The following is a 21,496-nucleotide window of genomic DNA, read 5'->3' as shown; positions in this document are numbered from 1 at the left end:
CTGAGTGAAAAATGGTTAAACACACAGTGTCTGCTTCAAACCACTCCTCTTCCTGGAAGGTCTGATAACACCTCCCCCTCTTGTTTCTGAAACTCTTTTCTAGTTCTACTTCAGCATAAGAGAAACTCACACAGTCACTGACACTGAGAGGAGAAATGGCGCAGAAAGGAGTTCAGCTGAACCGAGAAACAATTACTTGTTCCATCTGTTTGGATCTACTGAAGGATCCGGTGACTATTCCCTGTGGACACAGTTACTGCATGAACTGTATTAAAAGTTTCTGGGATGAAGAAAACAGGAAAGGAATCCACAGCTGCCCTCAGTGCAGGCAGACATTTACACCGAGGCCTGCCCTGGTGAAAAGCACTGTGTTAGCAGAGTTGGTGGAGGAGCTGAAGAAGACTGGACTCCAAGCTGCTCCAGCTGATCACTGCTATGTTGGACCTGAAGATGTGGCCTGTGATGTCTGCACTGGGAGGAAACTGAAAGCCATCAAGTCCTGTTTAGTCTGTTTAGTTTCTTACTGTGAGAAACACCTCCAACCGCACTATGATGCAGCTAAATTAAAGAAACACAAGCTGGTGGCCCCCTCCAAGAAGCTCCAGGAGAACATCTGCTCTCGTCATGATGAGGTGATGAAGATTTTCTGTCGTACTGATCAGCAGAGTATCTGTTATCTCTGCACAATGGATGAACATCAAGGCCATGAAACAGTCCCAGCTGCAGCAGAAAGGACTGAGAAGCAGAAGGAGCTCGAGGTGAGACGACTAAACATCCAGCAGAGAATCCAGGACCGAGAGAAAGATGTGAAGCTGCTTCAACAGGAGGTGGAGGCCATCAATGGCTCTGCTGATAAAGCAGTGGAGGACAGTGAGAAGATGTTGACTGAGCTGATCCGTCTGATCCAGAAAAGAAGCTCTGATGTGAAGCAGCAGGTCAGATCCCAGCAGGAAACTGAAGTGAGTCGAGTCAAAGAGCTTCAGGAGAAGCTGGAGCAGGAGATCGCTGAGCTGAAGAGGAAAGACGCCGAGCTGGAGCAGCTCTCACACACAGAGGATCACAACCAGTTTCTACACAACTACCCCTCACTGTCAGCACTCAGTGAGTCTACACACTCATCCAGCATCAATATTGGTCCTCTGAGGTACTTTGAGGATGTGACAGCAGCTGTGTCAGAGACCAGAGATAAACTACAGGACATCCTGAGAGAGGAATGGACAAACATCTTAGTGAGAGTTGCTGAAGTGGATGTTTTACTGTCACCATCAGAGCCAAAGACCAGAGCTGGATTCTTAAAATATTCATGTGAAATCACACTGGATCCAAACACAGCACACAGAAAGCTGTTATTATCTGAGGGGAACAGAAAAGTAACAAGAATGAAACAACAACAGTCTTATTCTGATCATCCAGACAGATTCACTTACTGGTCTCAGGTCCTGAGTAGAGAGAGTCTGACTGGACGTTGTTACTGGGAGGTGGAGTGGAGAGGGGAAGCAGTTTTTATAGCAGTCGCATACAAGAATATCAGCAGAGAGGGGGACTCAGATAAATGTGCTATTGGAGCAAATAACAAATCTTGGGCATTACGTTGTGACACAAACAGTTATATATTTTTCCACAACAAAGTCCAAACTGACGTCCCAGGTCCTCGGTCTTCCAGAGTAGGAGTGTACCTGGATCACAGAGCAGGTATTCTGTCTTTCTACAGCGTCTCTGAAACCATGACTCTCCTCCCAGAGTCCAGACCACATTCACTCAGGCCGCTCTATGCTGGACTTCTATTTTTTGAGGGAGTCTCTGCAGAGTTGATTAAGCTGAAATAGTCAGAAGTCATTGAGGGACAGTTGGATAAAATGTGTGTTTCAGTTTCTTTGGTCTCCATCATTGTTGTGCTGTTTCTTCTCTGCACAGAGATCACCTGTCAGTCACACTTTATGGCTGCTACTTTGACATCTTATTGTTTGTTGTCCAGTTAATGACTGAGTTTGAACGTAGAAATATAGATGTACAATTATATTTACATTTATTTGTTGTTCAAATGTAAATTGTAATCATGATCATCATCAGACATTATTTTTTAACTGTCTGCAGCATTTTGATATTCAAAAATAAGTTAAATAAATAGCTTGTTGGGAATTTTTACTTTAATATGTGCAGCTTTATAAATGCAGCTTATGAATTCTTTTACAAGTATATGGGAGCTGATTTTCTTCATCTTTAATATGCCTACATACTGATGATTAAAAAAGCACTGTTACTAATTCATTTGTGGTTGTGCTGGTCATAATGGTAATTCTCTGCTGTTAAAATACTAATAAAAAAAGCTTACTCAATTTAAACATCCTCTTTGGAGGTGACTTAATTAGAGTGCCAACTCAAAAACTTGACCTGCATTTACTCACAAAGGCAGACAAGTATATTTCCATTCTTCTAGTCAGATTTATAAAAGCTGTTTTTATATGGTGCTCTTCATTAATCTGAGTCACTACAGAGTCAACAGTTATGACAAAAAAATTGTAATAATAAAACTTTAAAAGATGTAGCAGACACTATATTTCACTACAGTATTTGCAATCAAGTTGGTGAATGATAAATTGTACATATTGATACACAGACTGGATTTAAATGATGGAAGTAACCACCATGCTGTCAGTCATTGGTAACTCTGAAGCCTCAGTTTTGTGCTCTGGCTGCCATCATCACAGCTTTTTAAGACAGAAGAGTCCATATTTGGACGAGAGGGTGGAGTGCTAAGCTATCAGCTAAGGTAGCGTGGATAGCAAACTGCAGTCATAACAGTCTGGCTGCTCAGACACACATCTGCTCATTAGTGCTTATTAACATATTAATAAAATACAAGAATTTATAACTTAGAAAAACTATGTTATAAAATTGTTAGACGTCTGAGCCAAAGGCATAAACAATGTAAATGCTGCAGTTCAGTGACCCCAGTTAGTGAAGGGGAGGCCTAGCAATTAGTTAAATTTAGGCCTTACCAGTACCTAAACTGGTGAGTTATAAAATTTTCCAATACCTATACAGTTATTATGATGATTAAAACTCTACATAAAAACCTAAACCATTTGTAGCACTTAATAAACATGATTATTTCTGCTGTAAAGTTGACATTTTAATATAGCAGTCGTGGGGACTGACTCACATTTGGAGAACAGCCTCAAGTGGATGTTAGAGGAACTGCAACTTCAACCCCATGTCTGGATGGGGTTTGTTTATCAGCCTCTTAGGCTGACACTTGTATATGTGTGTGTGTGTGTGTGTGGTGTGTGTGGGGGGGGGGGGGGGGGGGGGGGGGGGGGGGGGGGGGGGGGGGGGGTGGGGGGGGGGGGGGTGGGTGTGGGGGGGGGGGGGGTGGGGGGGGGGGGGGGGGGGGGGGGGGGGACAGAGAGTAATATGTCTAGACTAATAACGATAAGAAATATAACCTCTATGAAAAGGTTAATTTTGGTTATACCTTTTGTATTTCTTTTTTAATGTGCACCTCACCTTATTGGCTTCTCTCAGTGTAAAAATGTTTCATGCATAGTTTTAAGTATCCATGAGGTGCGCACATTTTTTCTTTCTAACTAGTTTATGCGGCAGCATGGTGGCGCAGTGGTTAGCACTGCTGCCCACAGTTAGAATACCATCTGGAAGGCCTGGGTTCGATTCCACCTTGGCCCAGGCCTCTCCCTCTCTCTGTGTGGAGTTTGCATGTTCTCCCCGTGCTTGCGTGGGTTTCCTCCGGGTACTCCGGTTCCTCCCACATTCCAAAAAGACATTGCACTTATGGGGTTGGTTAATTGGCTAATCTAAATGCCCATAGGTGTGAATGTGAGTGTGAAAGGTTGTCTGGCACTCCGTGTTGGCCCTGCAACAGGCTGGCGACCTGTTCAGGGTGTACCCTGCCTCTCGCCCTATGACAGCTGGGATAGGCTCCAGCCCCCCCGCGACCCTTAACAGGATGTGCGGAAGTGAATGGATGGAGGGATGGAACTAGTTTATGCATGAAAATGAAAATAAATAAAGCAGAATTAAAGGTACTATCAAGGAAATTAAGGGTGTAAACTCAAAAGCTTGTTGCTGTCTGCTCATGTTCCTTCTAGTATTTTTCTCCATTTTCTCCTTTTTCTTTCCATGTGCGCCTCCCTCATCTAATATTCATTGATGTATTATTATTTTTATATGTATATGTATTTTTACTCCTACTCACAGCGTTAAGGATGTTTCCAGCCTGCAGCACCAGGTGGAGGACAGCATGGAGCTCCTCACAACACATTAACTCTGGAGGACAAAGGAAAACAGAAACTATGTCTTTATTTTTATCAGTGAACAAATGCAAAAGCACCACCTGCTGGAAATAAGAGCGCAAAAAAAGAGTAAAGACAAAAAGGGGATGAGGTATGAACGCACAAATACAAAACCTGTAATATAAAAATACAGATAACATGAGCTTATGATGCTAAAATCCCACCAGGTTTGTTGTGTTATCACATGCAGTGTTAACATGTGGAGGGTTAGTTAACAGTTCAGGCAGTTATCAAGTTCACACACATGCACAGCTAAAAATACTGGAGGTGTTAGTCTGTGTTGTGTGGAGGGTGTAAACGAAGAGGGGAAGCTTTACTGCACGTTTTATGTTGACGTCACTTTGTATCTCTGCACCAACGACAGAGACGTGACTACAAAGTAACATTTACAAAAGATGGTACTGTTTCATTTTTTTCTTCTTCTATTATTTTTAATATTCTTAATTAGTTTCTTTCCTAGCAAAAATATCCAAGACAGTCAGAGACAGATCTACTTTATTACTTACACCTTCTCAACTTAAAGTCTCACTTCTTCATTTGAAGATGAAGTTACCGATTTTGAGACATTTTATAACACAATTAGCGCAATTAAGAATCTGCTAAATCTGACAAGTTCTTCTACAAGCATCTTGGTAACACCTTCGGGCAGTTATGTGTGCAGTTATTCTGAAGCTACATTAATCTTCTGAGGGCTAACTTATCACTGATGACGACCCCAAACTTAGCCTCAAAGCCTAACTTCATGTTTGGAGACGAGCAAAAGAACTTTTTGATGTTTCTGATACATGTAAGTTAGACTGATTTCGTTTTTGCTTGTTGATTGACAAGACTCCAGAACATTTTTTTTTAAAAGAACAAATATTAGATATAGCACAGATTTGGGGTTCATCAACAGTGATGAGCTGGACCTCTGAGAGTTAATTACAAGCATGTTTATGGCTTTCAGAAAATATCTAAACAGACTCTAATGGGGCTTAAAAAATGAGACCTTCCTCTGCTCCAGTTTGTGTACTGACGGTACTGAATGAAGGACTCAGGAAGAATTTTTGGCAAAAATCCAAATGGTGTTACGCAGGCACTCTCTCCCGAGTGCTTTACCTTAGTGTCCTTCTCCTAATCACAGTGTCAGCAAGGAGCAGTGCTAGCTAACAGTAACTTAGAAGTAAAATCTACTTAATATTGACATAAATGTTCAGCTTTATTTATAAATAACATTAACAAGATTAACAAGATGCTTTATGCTGCAAGGTGAATACCCTACAATATTAGACAGAAACCCTGAACAACCAGACAATCCCTGTGAGCAAGCACTTGGTAACAGCGGGGAGGAAGAACTTCTTTTTTAACAGGAAGTGACTGCCAGCAGAACCAGGCTCAGGCCACGACCAGCTGTGGAGTCAGGGGCAAGAGAAGAGAAAAAAGGTGTGCATAGAGTACAATAAGGACCAAAACAAACACAGGTGTGGTTCCAGATAAGATTTCCTCTGTGACAACATTAGCAAGCGAGCTAAGGTTTGCCAGCTAGCTGCTATCAAGAACACTGTCAATGTTAGCAGGTAAAAATTTTTAAATCTATGCTCAGCATCAGGGACCGTTTGGTTTTTGGGATCAAATCCAACCCTGGGCTGCCTTTCTTCTAGCACTTTCTACAATGTTGTTAGCTACACTTGTATCTGGCACTAGTCTTTTTTTTTTTGGCCAGTGCTAGCGTACAGATGTAGTGCAAGCGACAGGCGTGTTCAGGGGCAGAGCTTCTGGAGGGGCTGGGAGGGCGGCATGCCCCCGGCCCGGGGCTAGCGGGGGCCCGGATGGGAGAGAGGAGAGGAGAATAAGATTTCAGGTAGCCAGGCCTCTGTCACGTCCGAGGCGAGGTGGGAGAAGGAGGACCCGGTCTTGATTATATCGCAATATGCATGGCTCAATGTGCACAGTATACAACCCACTATACATCACCCATCATTCATGTTTTACACGGGGGTTTTAAAGTTTGCCACAGTCAGGACTGAGTCATGGTTGCTCAAAACTTTACAAGACCGACTGACTTTAGTGATGTGGTAGGTGTAAAATATTGAATAAGATGTTGGACTGCATGACTGGCTTTATTTTCACTCTAAAGGCCGTTTCACACCGGATGCGTTGCGTAAAAACGACATGAAATTTCGAATCTTTCAGATGTGAACTTGTCGTGTAACCTACATACACACCAGACGCGCTGCGTTTATGTAGGTTACACGACAGGTTCGCATCCGAAAGATTCGGAATTTCATGTTGTTTTTACGCAACGCATCCGGTGTGAAACGGCCTTAAAGGCCTTAGGTGGAGCATTTTTACAGACTAAGCTAACATGAGTGGCACTTCATAACATACACATTCCCGCTGTTCTGGGCACGTGTATGTTATTAAAATGATGTTATGATGAGCTTTATTATTTGGGTATAAAGGGCCCGGTCATTTGCCCCGCCCCCGGCCCGGCTCTGATTTGTTCCGCTAGTGGTCGTGTTCACTTAAATTTCACTTAAAGACTGAGTGCCGTGACTAACAACAGATTTCTGAGCATATCCAGGCCTCCTTTAATTTCAGCGGCTACTGAAATACAAAAACAGTATCAAGGGCAAACCTAATAAAAAACATTTTAAAAGTTTACTGAATTTGCCTCAAAATAATGTTTCAAAAAGCCTCTTTACCCTAGAACCTCTACCAACACCTTTGCTGTGGTATGCCATTCTCTCATTAATATCAGTTCAGGGTTATTTAGTGACATATCTCTTTAAATCTACAGTAGTAGTTCATCTAGTATACTCATTTATGAGTTAAGTGGACTTAAACAGTGCCTTTCTCCCTGCCTCTTGAAGGATACAACAGAGATGCAGCCATTCTGGCTACCTATAGTTTACCTACCTGCTGTAGCACATTTGCCAGAATGTGGGATTGAATCAAAAATAAACAGAATGAGTGTTTGCGGTAAGAAATTAAACATTACGACACATTCAGAGTACGTTTTGGTCCTTACGTGATATTTGTGGACAGTAAGAGAGAGCAAGTAAGAGAACAGAAACCATGCCTCCAGAAACACACAGAGCTGAGGCCTGTTTGAGCTCCAAAGAGTGGCTGCATGCAGCGAGCAGCTCATCAGCACGCTGATGATGCTGCGAGGTCGTTACCTTTGATGGCGGAGCGCAGGATCTTAATGTCCCGTTTCATGGTCTCACACGCCGCGGGAAAATCCTCCTTTAAGAGCATGGATTCAATGCGGATTGTGTAACTGCGGAGACAGAGAAAAGAAGAAATTAATGAATCCAAATTTTATTTTGGGTACAAGCTGGTACACATCACAAAATACAGCAGATGCTACTACTTTACATACTCTTGTACAGTTAATATATAAGAGCAGCCAGCAATTAGTTTGAACTGTGGGGCTATTTTTAGCATATTTAATTAGGGAGATGTTATTCGTGTATGTGGGAGGTGCAGGCATGTAATTAATGCAGAAAGCTTGATGTTTTCTCACTTAGCTGAAGGCAGATGTCACATTACCAGAGCTCCAGCAGCAGATTGTTGCTAATCTCTTTGTTTGGTTGAGCAGAAATTGACTCATTAAAACGTATGATTCCTGAATCACACTGTGAGACCACAGAGTCAGCAAGATTACCCCAAAGTAACCACTTCCACGGGCAGTAAAAGTATTTCTGTTTTACTGAAATGCAATACAGTACATATACTATAAAATGTTTTTTTCAGTGCAGCAGTTCAGTGAATGCAATGCTGAAACAGTACTCAGACACTTTACTTAAGTAAACGTATTTCCAGTGTAAAAGTATTCCATTACACAGAAAGGTTTGCATTTAAAATTCTGTGTAAACAAGGACTGATGAAGGACTCCATTTAAAAGGTCATTTTTAATTTTATTTGCAATTATATTTCATTATATTTGTTATTTAAACCGTTGTGTTATTTGTTGGGTTTTTTTATTAAGTGTCTACAAAGACAGAGCTTAGTAAATTTATTAAATGATGAGAAGCCAGAAATTGGGTTTGTTAATAATATTTCTGTGCAATTTGATTATTATGATTTGATTAGGATTGTTTATTATTGTATTACTGTAATCAGTTTGTTAATTATACATTAAGTACATTAAAATGCACAGTGCTGTACAAGTAAAGTTTATTGATGATTGATTAATGTGCTAATATTGATGCTGCACTGTCTTAGAAGCATTTTATCAAATGGATATGCTCTCAGTTTAATCTGTACAAAAAAAAAAAATTCATTATTCATGCTATTGTCATTTTCTCTCACATTACAGAATTTGTTTTGCCTTTTTGGTATGAAAGGCCAGTTCATTAATTAGTAACTAAATGTACAATAATGACAGTGTGTTTATGAATATATTAATTAATCCATAAATAAACAGACCATTATTTGGTATTTTAATGGCAATAAAAAGAGACATTTATAAAAGAAATGCATAAAATAAATATTAATTTGGAGAGAGATCAAATTTGAAGGGGATGAATTAAAGTAGTCAAGAAGTTCAAACTGTAAATAAATAACAGAATTTCAAAATCTATTGAAAAATGAAAATAAAAAAAAGATAAAACACATACGGAGGGGTTTAATCGAGTCATTCAAAGAGTGGTTTTCCTCATTGTATTCTCCCAATGCCTGTTAGCTACCGTATTCTACATTTTATTTAAATTAATGAAATTAGTTACAACTTTCGTGACACACAAACTGTTAATCAAATTTCAGAAGTTTCTCTGTAACAACTCATGAACATCTAAAATTTTCAAAAAGAAATTATAAAAGTTTTAGTGCAGTGAAAGTTTAATGCAGCATCAAACTGTATGACTCAATAAAAGCTCACAGCTTACTTGGGGAGGTGAATCAGCAGGTACATGAAGGAATCAGCCAATGGGAGCTTAGAGACTTCGCCTCGGTACGCCTTCAACTTCTTCACCTTCATGAGAGCAAACAGATGATACGCGTTTGATGTGTGTCAGGGGTCAGAATTGGCTTTAAAATGATTGTGATTGGTGTGTGTGTGTGTGTGTGTGTGTGTGTCACCTCTTCTGACTCCGGCAGCAGTTTCAGGAGGTCTCTCAGACGCTCCGCCCCAAAAGCCACACTGTTGCCACGGCAGACATCATCCACTATGGTCTCATTGGACCTGGAGAAGGCAAGTAAAATACTGTCTACATGTGCTAAAATTAAGAAACAGTTCAGCATAAAACAGCCTTTACAATAATGTGATCATAGATTAATTGCTTCATTTGCTTAAAGTAAAAATTTTTTTCATAAATGTGAATATTTTCTTTTTTTTCCCTCAAGAGATTTAATCACCCTGTGCACATGTGCTCCCAGTTCAGCTTAAAATTAAAATAAGAAAATCAAACCAGAAATATGGAACAGTGTTATCTCAGTGTGAACTGGAATCGTTTGCTTTAACTCAAACTTTAACTTTTTACTGTTTTCGTGCACTCCTGCTGTGCGTGTAAAAACGTCCTCATACGAAGGGCGTGTGCGCAAAGATGAAACAAAGCTGGCAGTGAGCTGTATTCAAGGTCACGAGGCTGTTCTGTGTCTTTGTTATCAAGCAGGTAAAGAATACTGTGACTGTGTGAAGAATACTACTACAGTGGCAGAGAAAGCACGATTGTATCACATATGTGAATAAAGCAGCTGTTAATCTTCTTTTCTGTATCAATGCTGCTATGAAGACCGTTATTGTGCCCTTTTCAAAGGCTTTATTCATTTTAATCAGAGAGACAGTTTGGTTTTGACGCCCAGTTTATTTTTCTATAAAACTGTATGTGGTGTGTGAGTGTCTGCAGGTAAATATGCCATCGTCTACTCAAGCAAAGGGTTAGTTCAGAAAACATATGAAGTTTAGTCCTGGCAGATCAGCTGATCCCACATCATCTGACGCTTCAGCTGCAGTGCGCTACTTTGTCTGCACATCTGCAAACCGCTTTGCAACCCACCTCCACCCCAGCTCCTCCTTTGATGCTGTGATTTAATCTGTCTTATCTGCTGGAATTGATTCTGCTGTGCAGGGTGTTGATGCAAGGACCAACAACAGAGCAATACTCTCAAATCTTACAATTTGTTATTTATTTATTTATTTGACTATGGCTGACCTGACTCAACAGGAAAAAAATAATGCAGTGTAAATTCAGACTGACAGTGTAAGCAGGGATATTTGGGGGTGTTGAAAGCACCAAACACTGGTTATTACAGAAAAATGATAGTGTAAAATATAAATTTCAGCTTTCTAAACCAACTAGTAGCAAGAACTACTTACAGTACTGTGCAAAAGTCTCAAGTCAACCCTCATTTCTTTATATTTTGCCTCCAAGAAGCCAGACTTTTTTTGCTTGTTTGTTTGTTTCACTGTCAATGCAGTAAACGCAAAACTGGATATACAGACAGAGAATGGAGCACTACCAGTCATGGACTGGCCTCCTCAGAGCTCAGAGGCAGAAACATCCAAAGAAGAGCTTTGAATGTCCGTCAAGAAGCCTGGAGACAGTTCAGGCTGTGTGTAAGAACAAAGGTGATGATACCAAATATTAAAGAAAAGCAGGGTGGCTCCAGAATTTTGCACAGCACTGTAATTCCTGAAGAAGATGTCTGTGTTTTACTTCCCATTTCTCCAAAGTGTCACTTTGCTTTTGGAGAAGCTGATAGCACTTCCAGTCAGGTGTTAAAACTGTAGCAGAGCCTCAACTGCAGCTGAAGCTGAATGATTTTTCATGTATACTGTGTACCCTGAACATAAAATGATGCTATACAACCCAGATTACTCTCTAAGTGATCTCAGGTATGGCTGCTGTACATTCATGCTCTGTCTGCCTCCCTCATGCCTGTATGTACTCCAGTGTGTTTGGTAAGCACTCAGTCTGAACATGCTGACCTGTATGATGCAACTTCAACACATTTAGGACACGCTCTAAACGTCCCTTCCGGTTACTAAACCCAGCCTCTTATGGACACCTTTAGCCTTCCCTACCTGTCTCAATACTGACCTCTAGTGAGGACGTTTAATCATCAGCAGGGTGAAAATGGAAAAATAAATAAAGGGAAGGACGGTTTTAGATTAAAGCAAGTGTTTTGTTCTGAAAGAATGAAATCCATAACGTTATTTCACTTTATTAACATTAATAGGTGCTGTTACCACCATGAATGGTGGTTTACAGGACAACTGGATCCTGGGCCACAAGATGTGAAAGATAAGCAACCCTCCTACAGAGGGCTGAGACATCAGACTCAAGGACACACAAACAACAACCTTGTGTTTTTTTTTGTAGTCATTGTTTATCTCTGTGATTGCTCTGCATTTTTGTTGAAGATGTGTTTCAGCCTGATTTTATGATTTTGCAGCTGTTTTGTGATTCTGTGTTTTGTGTCTCTTTGTAGCAGCATGCTGTGTCCTTGTAGTTATATTGGATCTCAGAGCCATTTTATGTCCCTTTGCACCATCTTTTTGTGCAAAACAAGTCTTCTTGTGACCAATTTTTTTTGTTATCTTGTAGCCATCTCATCAAGGATATCATGCATATCAAAGCTATTTCTGTCATTTTTGTATCTCTTTACTAAGTTTAAATCTTTGTGTTCCTATATTGCACTACATTATAGTCATCCTTTATCCTTTTGTAGCCATTTTGCATCACTCTGTATCCATTATGTGTCATTTTATGTTTTCTTGTTGCCGTCTTGTAACTCTGTGGGGTGACTTCTTGCAGCCCAGTGCTCCGCTTGACCCTTTAGGTCCCTGATTGTATAATCAGTTCACAGATGTCAGTCCTTTCCTCTACTTTGACACAAGTGTGGACTTGGTCACATGTCTTGGTCACGTGTCAGTTTTCAGTCACTGACAGCCTGCACGCATCATCACATCGGTTTACTCAACACCTCAGCATGAGGGTGAGGAAACACATATTACGGCATCGCGGACACATGCCAACACCCTTTTTGACACTCCATCAGCTGATAAATTCCAATCCACATCCGGCATTCATTTTGTCAGTCACGCTGTGTCAGACCCACATTATTCTCAACAGAGGCTGGCACGATATTGTCTAGATTTAGCATTCCTGGTAGTGACCTTCATTTTCTTTTTTCCTCTGGGAAACAAACCTGTGACCTTTAAAGTACAAGCTTGCCTGTTATAATTTAATCCACGTGATTTTACTGTTAGACAGAAATTAGCACCATAAGCAAATATTCCAAACATCAGCGGGGGGGGGGGGGGACGTGTGTGTGTTTGTGATTGTAGTTTCACAGCGAGATTCACCTTTTAAACTGTTTGAGGAAAATTGCGATGTTCATCCCTCGCTTAGCGTCTAGAATGGAGACCTGACAGAGAGACAGAGGAGGAAGTCGGTGTCAATCTGAGGTCAATGCCCTGGTCCTTACACACACTTCACCTCGATACCCCATGCCTTCAATAAACAGCACCTCATGCCACCCTGCATCACAAACACACTCTCTTTAATGTCTCTGAAGGAGCTGCTGGTCTTCCCTCCCTGGTCGGCGGTGCCAGGCTGTTTGACTGACTGTCATTCTGGCCAAAAAGCTCCTCAACAGTCTGGATGTCGATCTGGTATTTCTGCTTTACTCTGCCTTGAGTCCACAGGTTGGTTCGTCCCTTGACCTGCGACACAGATTTTATTAATAAAATAACCGGTTTCTGAATGTGCTGAATTTCTCTTCAGATTGACGCATTTTTATTTTTGCCTGTGTGCAAAGCACATTTTGACATTTTTAAACAGAGTTTGGTTGTTCTCCTTCTTAAAAACACTACAACATGCAAACACACACACACACACACACACACACACACACACACACACACACACACACACAGAATATATGGTAACACAATGCACTTTGAAAAACAGTAAAGCAGTGACTTTACCTGCTCCTTGGAATTGTTTTCCAGTAAAAACTCCTCACCCTCCTTTTCATCGTCAGGCCTGCTGTGGGGTCTCCAAGCCTTGGAAGCTGAGGTGGTAGGAGAGGGGGAGGTGGGGGAGGAGGTGGAGGTGGAGGTGGAGGAATGTCAGGTGATTTCATCTGGTTATCTTCGAGGTCAGAAAACCTCATAAGGGGATGTGGAGAAGGCAGAGACATCGGCAAAGCAACAGCTACATCCCCCTCTTGGACAGAGAACTCTTGGCTCGCGTTGGCCTGTGAGACGCTGCCCATCACATGCATCCCTGCAGGTGGTGGGGCAGTCGAGGACAGGGGAGGTGGCAGGCTTGGCGGCAGACTGTAAAATCACTGGGCTGATTAACTGACCATGATGAAGGGCGTCGCAACAAGGATGATCCTTCCCCTACATCTCTAACACTGAAGGACACCAAGGTCAGGCTACATGGTGAGAAGATGCTGGTAAGCAGAGGAATGGAGAAAATTCATATTAATTTTGAATTAGAAAATAATTCTTAGCAATTCTAGTACTTTAAATCTATTTCTTGACCCATTGGGAGTGGGGGCGGGGTGGGGTGGTTGGAACAGAAACAAGTTTTGACACATTTTACACATTCAGCAGTTACAGAGCAGCACCATCATTCAGTTGGAGTCTGAAGTACCTGGCACGGTGGTGCGTAGTTGCTATGCAGAGCTCTGTAGAGCCACATCTACATGCTATAGCTGTCTATTGTCACTGGAGATAGTGGGAAAAATATCCCGACCAACCAAATACCCTCTTTGGCCACCAGCAGATTGCTGCAGCTTGCATGAAATATGCAAGCTATTAGTTTCTTGTATCACTCACTATCTTAATAAATCCATGAACTGCAAACAGAGCCTAGTAAAAGTTGATCATTTTAAAATGTGTAAGTCACAACTTTTATTTTGAAGGTGAAGGTGAACATTCTCCATTTCTGGTTTGCGTCTCACTTTTTCAAGGTTCACTACTGCACATTTCACTACTACTCCTTAAACAATCACAAGGACACTTTCAGTGTGACCACTCGCCAACTGGTTGAAGAATCCACTGATCGTCCTCTGAGGCTTTATATGTGCTTTTGAAGCAAGCTTCTTCCTTTCTACAGTACACCCAGCTGATGCTATTTTTCCTGTTCAAGCCAAACAACCAGCATTTGCCTTCTACATAGTGTCAGCGGGATCGGGCTACGCCTGTTGGTTCTTTTGAAGGATTGTGTGCAAGTTGAATTTCCGTAATCCTTTTCTTGACACAGCCAAAGAGCAAAGCAAACAGATATCAACACAGCAGCATGGATCCCACATTATGTGTATGACATTCAGTACCAATACAGTTTTGTTAGGTCTCCACCAACTGCTGAAGGAAATGTCTGGAATTTTAGGGGTATCAAATAGTTAAAACAGAAAATCTCAAAAAAGCTTTCCGCATTTTTTAAAATGGTAAGTTAGAAGAAACAGTTACTGTTATTGTGTTGGGACAAATAAGAATGATGGGAGGAACTGTGTTCACTGGAATGTAAAAAGCTGCTGCAGAGAGGAGATTGACTTGGAAAAATCCATTTGGCATGCGACCATGTTGAGCTCATGCTGACATTCATCTGTTTTATTCATACTGACTGTATGTGTGAATGTGTAACTAAACAAAAGCCAATTAAACATTTATAAAGTTAAATATTTGCTTCTGAGTCGTGTATGTGTTTCTGCACTTTTTGTGCTAGGCTCTTTTCGCCATTGAAACCTGTCGGGCTTGTTTTTTAAACGATCAAACACCTCCAGCAGTTTCTCCAGCCTCCTCCTCTTCTGAACACACCTTTTATTCCCTCTTCAAACATCAGCAGCCTCACCTGGATGTCAAAGCATCTGCTGTGCAAAGGTACAATAAGGACAAAACGCATTTGATGTTTGGGCTCTGTCTAATAGACGGATTGCTGCAAAGTCTGCTTCAGACATTCACGTTCTCTGGAGCATGACTCCTGCTGGCTGTGCTGATCATGTGACCCTCTCCCCAGTGGGGATAATGTGTGATTTTGAATGGAATACCTCAATGACTTCTAGGAGGACTGCTGGGATAAAAGCTTTAGATATTTATGTTCCCCAGGAGATGGATTTTATTTATTTTATTGGTCCTGATTTTTCCTCCAGCACTAACATGAGGTTGACATTTGTGGTTCTGCATGAAATACTTCAACAATTTATGATTTTGAGTGAAATTATTATTGGATGTACTGCTGTTTACACATACAGTGTCAACCTTTATGCTCCCCAGAGAACAAATCCTATCTTTGGCACTAGAACCGGCCACAAGGTTTTAAATTTGTGGTTCCTCATGTGGACTGAAGTGGAATGTGGTTTAGACATTCATGTTCCTCAGAGGATGACTTCTATTGACTGTTTTGTTCCTTTAGGACCATCATGAGGTTAATGGTTGTTGTTGAAAAAGCTCAACAATTATTGCTACAAATAGATTGCTGTACAATCTGATTTAGACATTCATGTTCCTCAGAGGATGAATCCTAATGAGATCCTCTGACCTTTCCTCCAGAACCCCTCGGAAAACCTCATGGTTAATGTTACTCTTACTCACTCACCACAATGAAGGGCAATTTTAATTGTGGGTTTTCTAATAACTCTTTTGATGTGTTTGTAAGCCACTGGCAGGAATTCCATATATGGCCTGCATCGTATTTGGAGCACACTGATTAATTATTTAACACACAAACGCACATGAGCGGAGTCCCCAGCGTGAAGCTCTGGATACATGCCGACAGAGATATAAACTTCCTGCTGATGAATTAGAGATGAGCGTGTTACATAACTTAATCTCCATTTCTTCAGCCAAATTTTCGACTAACTCATGTTAACAACTGTACCTGTCTACTCTGTGTGTGTAGTTATGTTTCAGCCAATCTTGACCTGATTACTGCTTGTCCTTTCATTTATTTATTTATTTGGGGGGAGGGGGGGATAGAGAAAATAATTCTCTATAAACTCTTCAGCATATATCTGATCCAGAAACTAGTTGCTGGTTTTTAGTTCATATTATGCTTGACACAATTATCTCCTTTTCTTACTGATTGATAAATAATGGGTGTAATTTCAATTCTGAAAGAAAAAGTTTACTTTTCTCAGTACTATGTGAAATTTCACCTATTACTTTATTGTTATAAACATAGTCATATGTTTTTTATTTAATTATAACACATCTTGTTTTTCAATTTTTTTAAGTACATTTCAATTATTTAATAAAATTTCAGAAGAAAATTTAAATTTCCCAACCCACACATGAGCAAAGATTATTAATAATCTGCTTTACTCTTTCTTAAGCATCACTTCACAATAAAAGTAACAAAAAATTTCTTTCAATAAAAAACCATATATTATAAAATTAAAACTAAATCTGTGACAAGTGGGGGCTTGTTAAATGTTTGGTTTTGTTGTTTGGGAGTTGTGTTTGGGTTGGTGGTTTTGTGTATTTTGTTAGGTCTTGGTTTTGTTTGCCTGGTTTTTGGTGGGGGGATGGTTTGGTTGGGCTGTTTTGGTTGGAGTGAGCAGTCGGTATTGGTTCTCTTAGCATTAGCTATTTGGTTTTGTGACCCACTTTGGGCCTGTACTGGGTTTGTGTTTGGTGGGAGTCCTCCCCATTTGAGGTTAGTCAGCGAGTGTCGTTATGATGCTCGTGGTGTTTTGTTTGTTTTTAGGTGGCAGTGAATGTTGGTTCCCTTTAACTTTGCAGAATTTGAAATGGAAATCTGGTGTCCTCTGTTTTCCTTGTACAAGCAGAGTTAACAGAAGCACCGGGGCTGGGGCCAGCATTCACTACCATGGCAGCCGGCCATAGTATTGCTGATCATCGTGGTAACACACTGGGTTACAAACAATGACAGTCTGTATACTTGGCAAACAACAAATTTGGGTCACACACTGCACGTGTGGTAGAACTACACATACAGTCCAGGTCCTGTACATTATAACAATGTTCTGAATGATCTGTGTTTGCTCTCTCATCTTCAAAGGCCCACAGACAAAACACTTTATTTTATCTCTTTTAACAATTTCAGGGAATTGATTTAAAATGTGAATGACGATGATGTCATCCAATCACATGACTCATAATATATAAAAAGACTGGGCCAAATTGCAAAGTGTTGACCTGGTTCTCATGAAGGCTCGTAATTGGGCAACGAGGTTGTGGGGGTAGAGGAGGAGGAGCCAGAAAACGATACACAAGAATGACAACACTGATACAAACAAACAACAATAAAAGCAGAAAAGCTCTAGAGATAAAGAAAGAGCTTCAAAAATAACATAAAATTACTACAAACAGTCATTTTAGGACTTAAAGCCCAACTGCTGTGACAAGAGCATAAAAATGCCGCCAGCTCACCAAAAGCTACAAAAAGATCCAAAATGACCAAAAGCAACTTAATATGTTAGAGTGTTATAGAAAACAGCGACGAATGGACACAGAACAGCCATAAAAACAACAACAACAAACAAACAAACTAGCCACAAAGTAAAAGAAAATAGCTACAAACTAAAACAAGTCACAGATATAAAAATGGCATAAAAATGAAATGTAAAAAATATAAAAGGGACTCAAAATAGAAACAAAGACACATAAAAAACCAACAGAGATGAATCAGAACTGTCAAATCAACAGAATAACCACTGAGACATGTAAATTGTTCAGAAAGTAAAATAGAAAAAAGGGCCTCAAACCAAGCAAAAAAAATAAATCCATAAAATCAACAAGCAAGATAAAAGTTCCACAGGAGGTGATCAGCATCACGAACTGAAAGCACCCCCAGCTTTACTTTTAGTGTCTAAAACCTTCACACAGAACTCAAAATCACAAACGTCAACCCCACAGTGGCACTGGAGAAAAGTCAGTATGGGAGTCATCCTCTGCCGAAGGTTACTTCTGTTAAAAGGGAGTTTTTCTTTCCGCTGTTGCCAAGTGCTTGTTCATACAGGGTTGTGTGACTGTTGGGGTTTTCTCTCTAATACTGCAGGGACTTAACCTTACGATATAAGCGCCTTGAGGCAAATGTTGTGATTTGGCTCTAAATAAATGAAATTGAATGAATCTGAGTCTTCCCATATAACAGTTTTGTAATAATGGCTATAGAACAGCTGACTTTGAATCAGCACGACGGCTCCAGGCTCTAACAAACGCTGGGAAATCCACTGTGTGAGTGAAGCGCACTCATTCAGGAAACCCTTCTAACTGCTGGCTGCACACTTCATGTTGGTTTGCTTTTCTCGGCTGACCCAGTTATGATCCTTCCACCATACATCCTTATTTTGCATTTGCTCCACATTCCAGCAGAGTCGGCTTGACCTCAATACTGACGGAGAGAGCGAGCACTCAGCTCCGGTGATGAAGACTCAGACCGAGAGTGAATGAGTAACAGGGACTCTGATCCACCATGAAAAATTCCTTCCTCCTTCTTTTTTTTGTCTTCCTCTAATGATTTCCCCGAAAAACTGAGTCCAGATGCGACGTTTTGAGTGAATACTGAGCAGCTTGTGGAACAGGATGGTCTTGGTGTGGGTAAAAATTAACTTTTTAACAGTAAAAATCTTCCTCTGCCCTTTGTCTAAAAACAATTCTTGATGAGGATCAGATCTCTGCTGAAACAGACTTCATTCAGAACTTTGACAATTTTCTATTAAAGTTTAGTTTCACTGTATTTGTTCTGTTGTTTGGATGTGTGCGTGTCTGATGTGATCATGTTAGTGCCAGCGAGGGCTTAACTGGAAAATGTCAATGTGAGGAGAGCGTTATGTTTGCAGTCACTCATTCAGTGAAGTTCAACAGAGCCAGGCTCAACAAAACCTGAGACTGAGCATCAAAACAGTGCTTACGATCTTCCTGTTAGAGACTTGGCAGCAGATTAGAACCAAGCAAAAAAACCCAACCTTTTTTCATGGAATCATGTAAAATACTGGAAAAAGCTTTGATTTGGTGTCTCACCTCACAGAATGGTGCTCAAATATCACATCGTTGTCCAATTCCGAAATCCAACATTCTTTGATTAAATAACTCCAAACCTCATTCAGAATATTCAACAATTTACACTTCAGAATGGGAGTCACTGATTTGTAAAGGAATAGATTTGGGAAGCCTACATGGCAGAGAGAGCCTACAGCAAAAACACACACCACACACACACACACACACACACACACACACACACCACACACCACACACACACACACCACACACACACACACACACCTGTTTAAAAAAAAATACTGTGACAAATATTTACACAACAATTTATCTGACTTCTCTGTCCAGGAGAGACCAGACACACAAAGGAAACAGAGCACACAAACCTTTCACTGAACAAATAATATAACTTAAAGAACACACACACACGCACGCACACGCACACACGCAAAGTGCCGGTGATGACTAATTCACAGTGACTCATGCTATTTAACGAGTTATTAATACACGACAGATGATGACACAAAGATCATGTGGAAGAAGTGTAACCCAAAGCTTCGCTGCCTCCACCCTGCAAACATCTATGAAGTAAAGTACATTTATATCTGATGTGTAAGGTAAGTAACGCACATACAGGTGTGCGTTACCTTCAGATAACGACCACATGCTGGACAGTGAGCTCTGTTTCGCTTTCTCTTTTTCTAGTGGATGCCACTGCCACACCTGAAGAGTTGTTTAATCAAAGCACCTTGAAATGCCACATAAAAGCTCTTCCTTAATAATAAAAAAAATTAAAGGTTTTTCCAGTGAAGATTCCAGTTAGTCGGAGATGCCGCCCAAAAGCTGCACATCAACCTCAGACGCTGACTTTCACTGTTAAGAGTTTCACTTGCTGGTTAAATAAAGTTTTAAAAAAGCCACCCCTATGTTTCATGGTGAAATAGTGAACACATCCGCTAATGCTAGTAAATAAGGTAGGAGCCAAGAACAGACTGTCCTGAGTAGTTATAGTGACAGGAAGTTTATCTGGATTAATGGCCCAACAAAATGATCATCCTCAACATGGTGAATGCAGGAGGACTGATGAAGGACAAAACATCTCCAACCCAGTCAAACTGGACTGCAGTAAACCTGCAGGGACACCCGCAGGTCCAACCTTGTAGATAGATCTCAGCACTTTGAGCCCACTGCTGTCAGCACCGTCAGTCATGTTGGGGCTTTGTTCCCCCCAAAATGCAAAAGCCTTTATCATCAATTCTGTGGAAAACATTCACTCACTGATATTTTAATGTTAAACTCCGTAAATTGTTTGTGAGAATGGACAAAATGAGTGCTGGTTTGCTGAAGGAAATATGACAAACGAGACAGCCTAATCCCCCAGTGGCTTCACACTGAGGCTGAGCTCGGTTTAAGGCTGAATGTGTGCGCATGAAAAGCTGCACGTTTGACTGCTGCACACAGTTTCTGCAGGTGATGCATTTAAAGACCCCCGTCTCTTCTATGGGAATATTTCCTCCCACAGGATTTGATTGTGTTCTTTATCCTAATTTATTTCTGGTTTCCCCCATATATATATTTTTTTTTTTTTTTTTTGAGGTGGAACATGGCACCATCAGAGGAACACTTCTAGTGCACTTTACTGTTTATCTATCATTTCTATTCTTTGGCTCTGGCTGAAAATAAAGGTCTCTGACTTGGAATGACATGATTATTTTTTTTACATGACTTTTATGGGCAATTTGAACAGGACACAAAATAATAATAATAAAATAAATACTGATATCTTTCTAAAACTGTAACATGATTCTTTAATCATGTTCCAGTTGTTGTCAACTCTAAAGTGCCAATAAACTGAAACCACCACTGCAATGACAATCATAGAGAGAACAAAAGAAAAACATATTTAGAACATAATTACAGGCTGTTGGCACAGAAGCGTGTGACGAAGCTTGACAATGAAGCTGACAGCATCATTGTCAAGATGTTGCTGCATCTCTGAAGGCTAAAAGAGACAAAAAACTGAGAGGAAGCTGCTCCAGACAGCAACATGTGAGTCACAGCAGGCTTTAAATAAATATATTTGGCCTCCCTCTTGTGATTTCTGTAGCTTTACAGGCTGGCTGGTTGTTGCTCAGCAGTCTGACAGATTAGCTCCCACACTTTCTCCAGCAGTGACAGATCTAACGCCTCAGTTTGAGGATTACAGCAGCAAGTCGGCGGACTGCTCTGTCAGATGAAATGTGTGGAGGTTCAGGCTAAAAGAAGAGAGTTTGAAGCCCTC

The 21,496-nt window shown here is 40.7% G+C and overlaps 1 protein-coding gene and 1 pseudogene across 1 annotated transcript; one reads left to right on the top strand and one right to left on the bottom strand.

Moving 5' to 3' along the window:
• Positions 1–21,496, bottom strand: part of LOC115796752 (FH2 domain-containing protein 1-like) — a 36,439-nt pseudogene that overhangs the window by 10,125 nt on the left and 4,818 nt on the right.
• LOC115796750 (tripartite motif-containing protein 16-like) lies at positions 132–2,298 on the top strand. Its single transcript, XM_030753172.1, has one exon. It carries the CDS (start codon positions 156–158, stop codon positions 1,824–1,826), a length of 1,671 nt encoding a protein of 556 aa, XP_030609032.1. The 5' UTR covers positions 132–155; the 3' UTR covers positions 1,827–2,298.

Source organism: Archocentrus centrarchus, chromosome 18, assembly GCF_007364275.1.
Source record: "Archocentrus centrarchus isolate MPI-CPG fArcCen1 chromosome 18, fArcCen1, whole genome shotgun sequence".
NCBI classification, from domain to species: Eukaryota; Metazoa; Chordata; class Actinopteri; order Cichliformes; family Cichlidae; genus Archocentrus; species Archocentrus centrarchus.
This window is presented reverse-complemented; position numbering and strand designations above follow the sequence as displayed.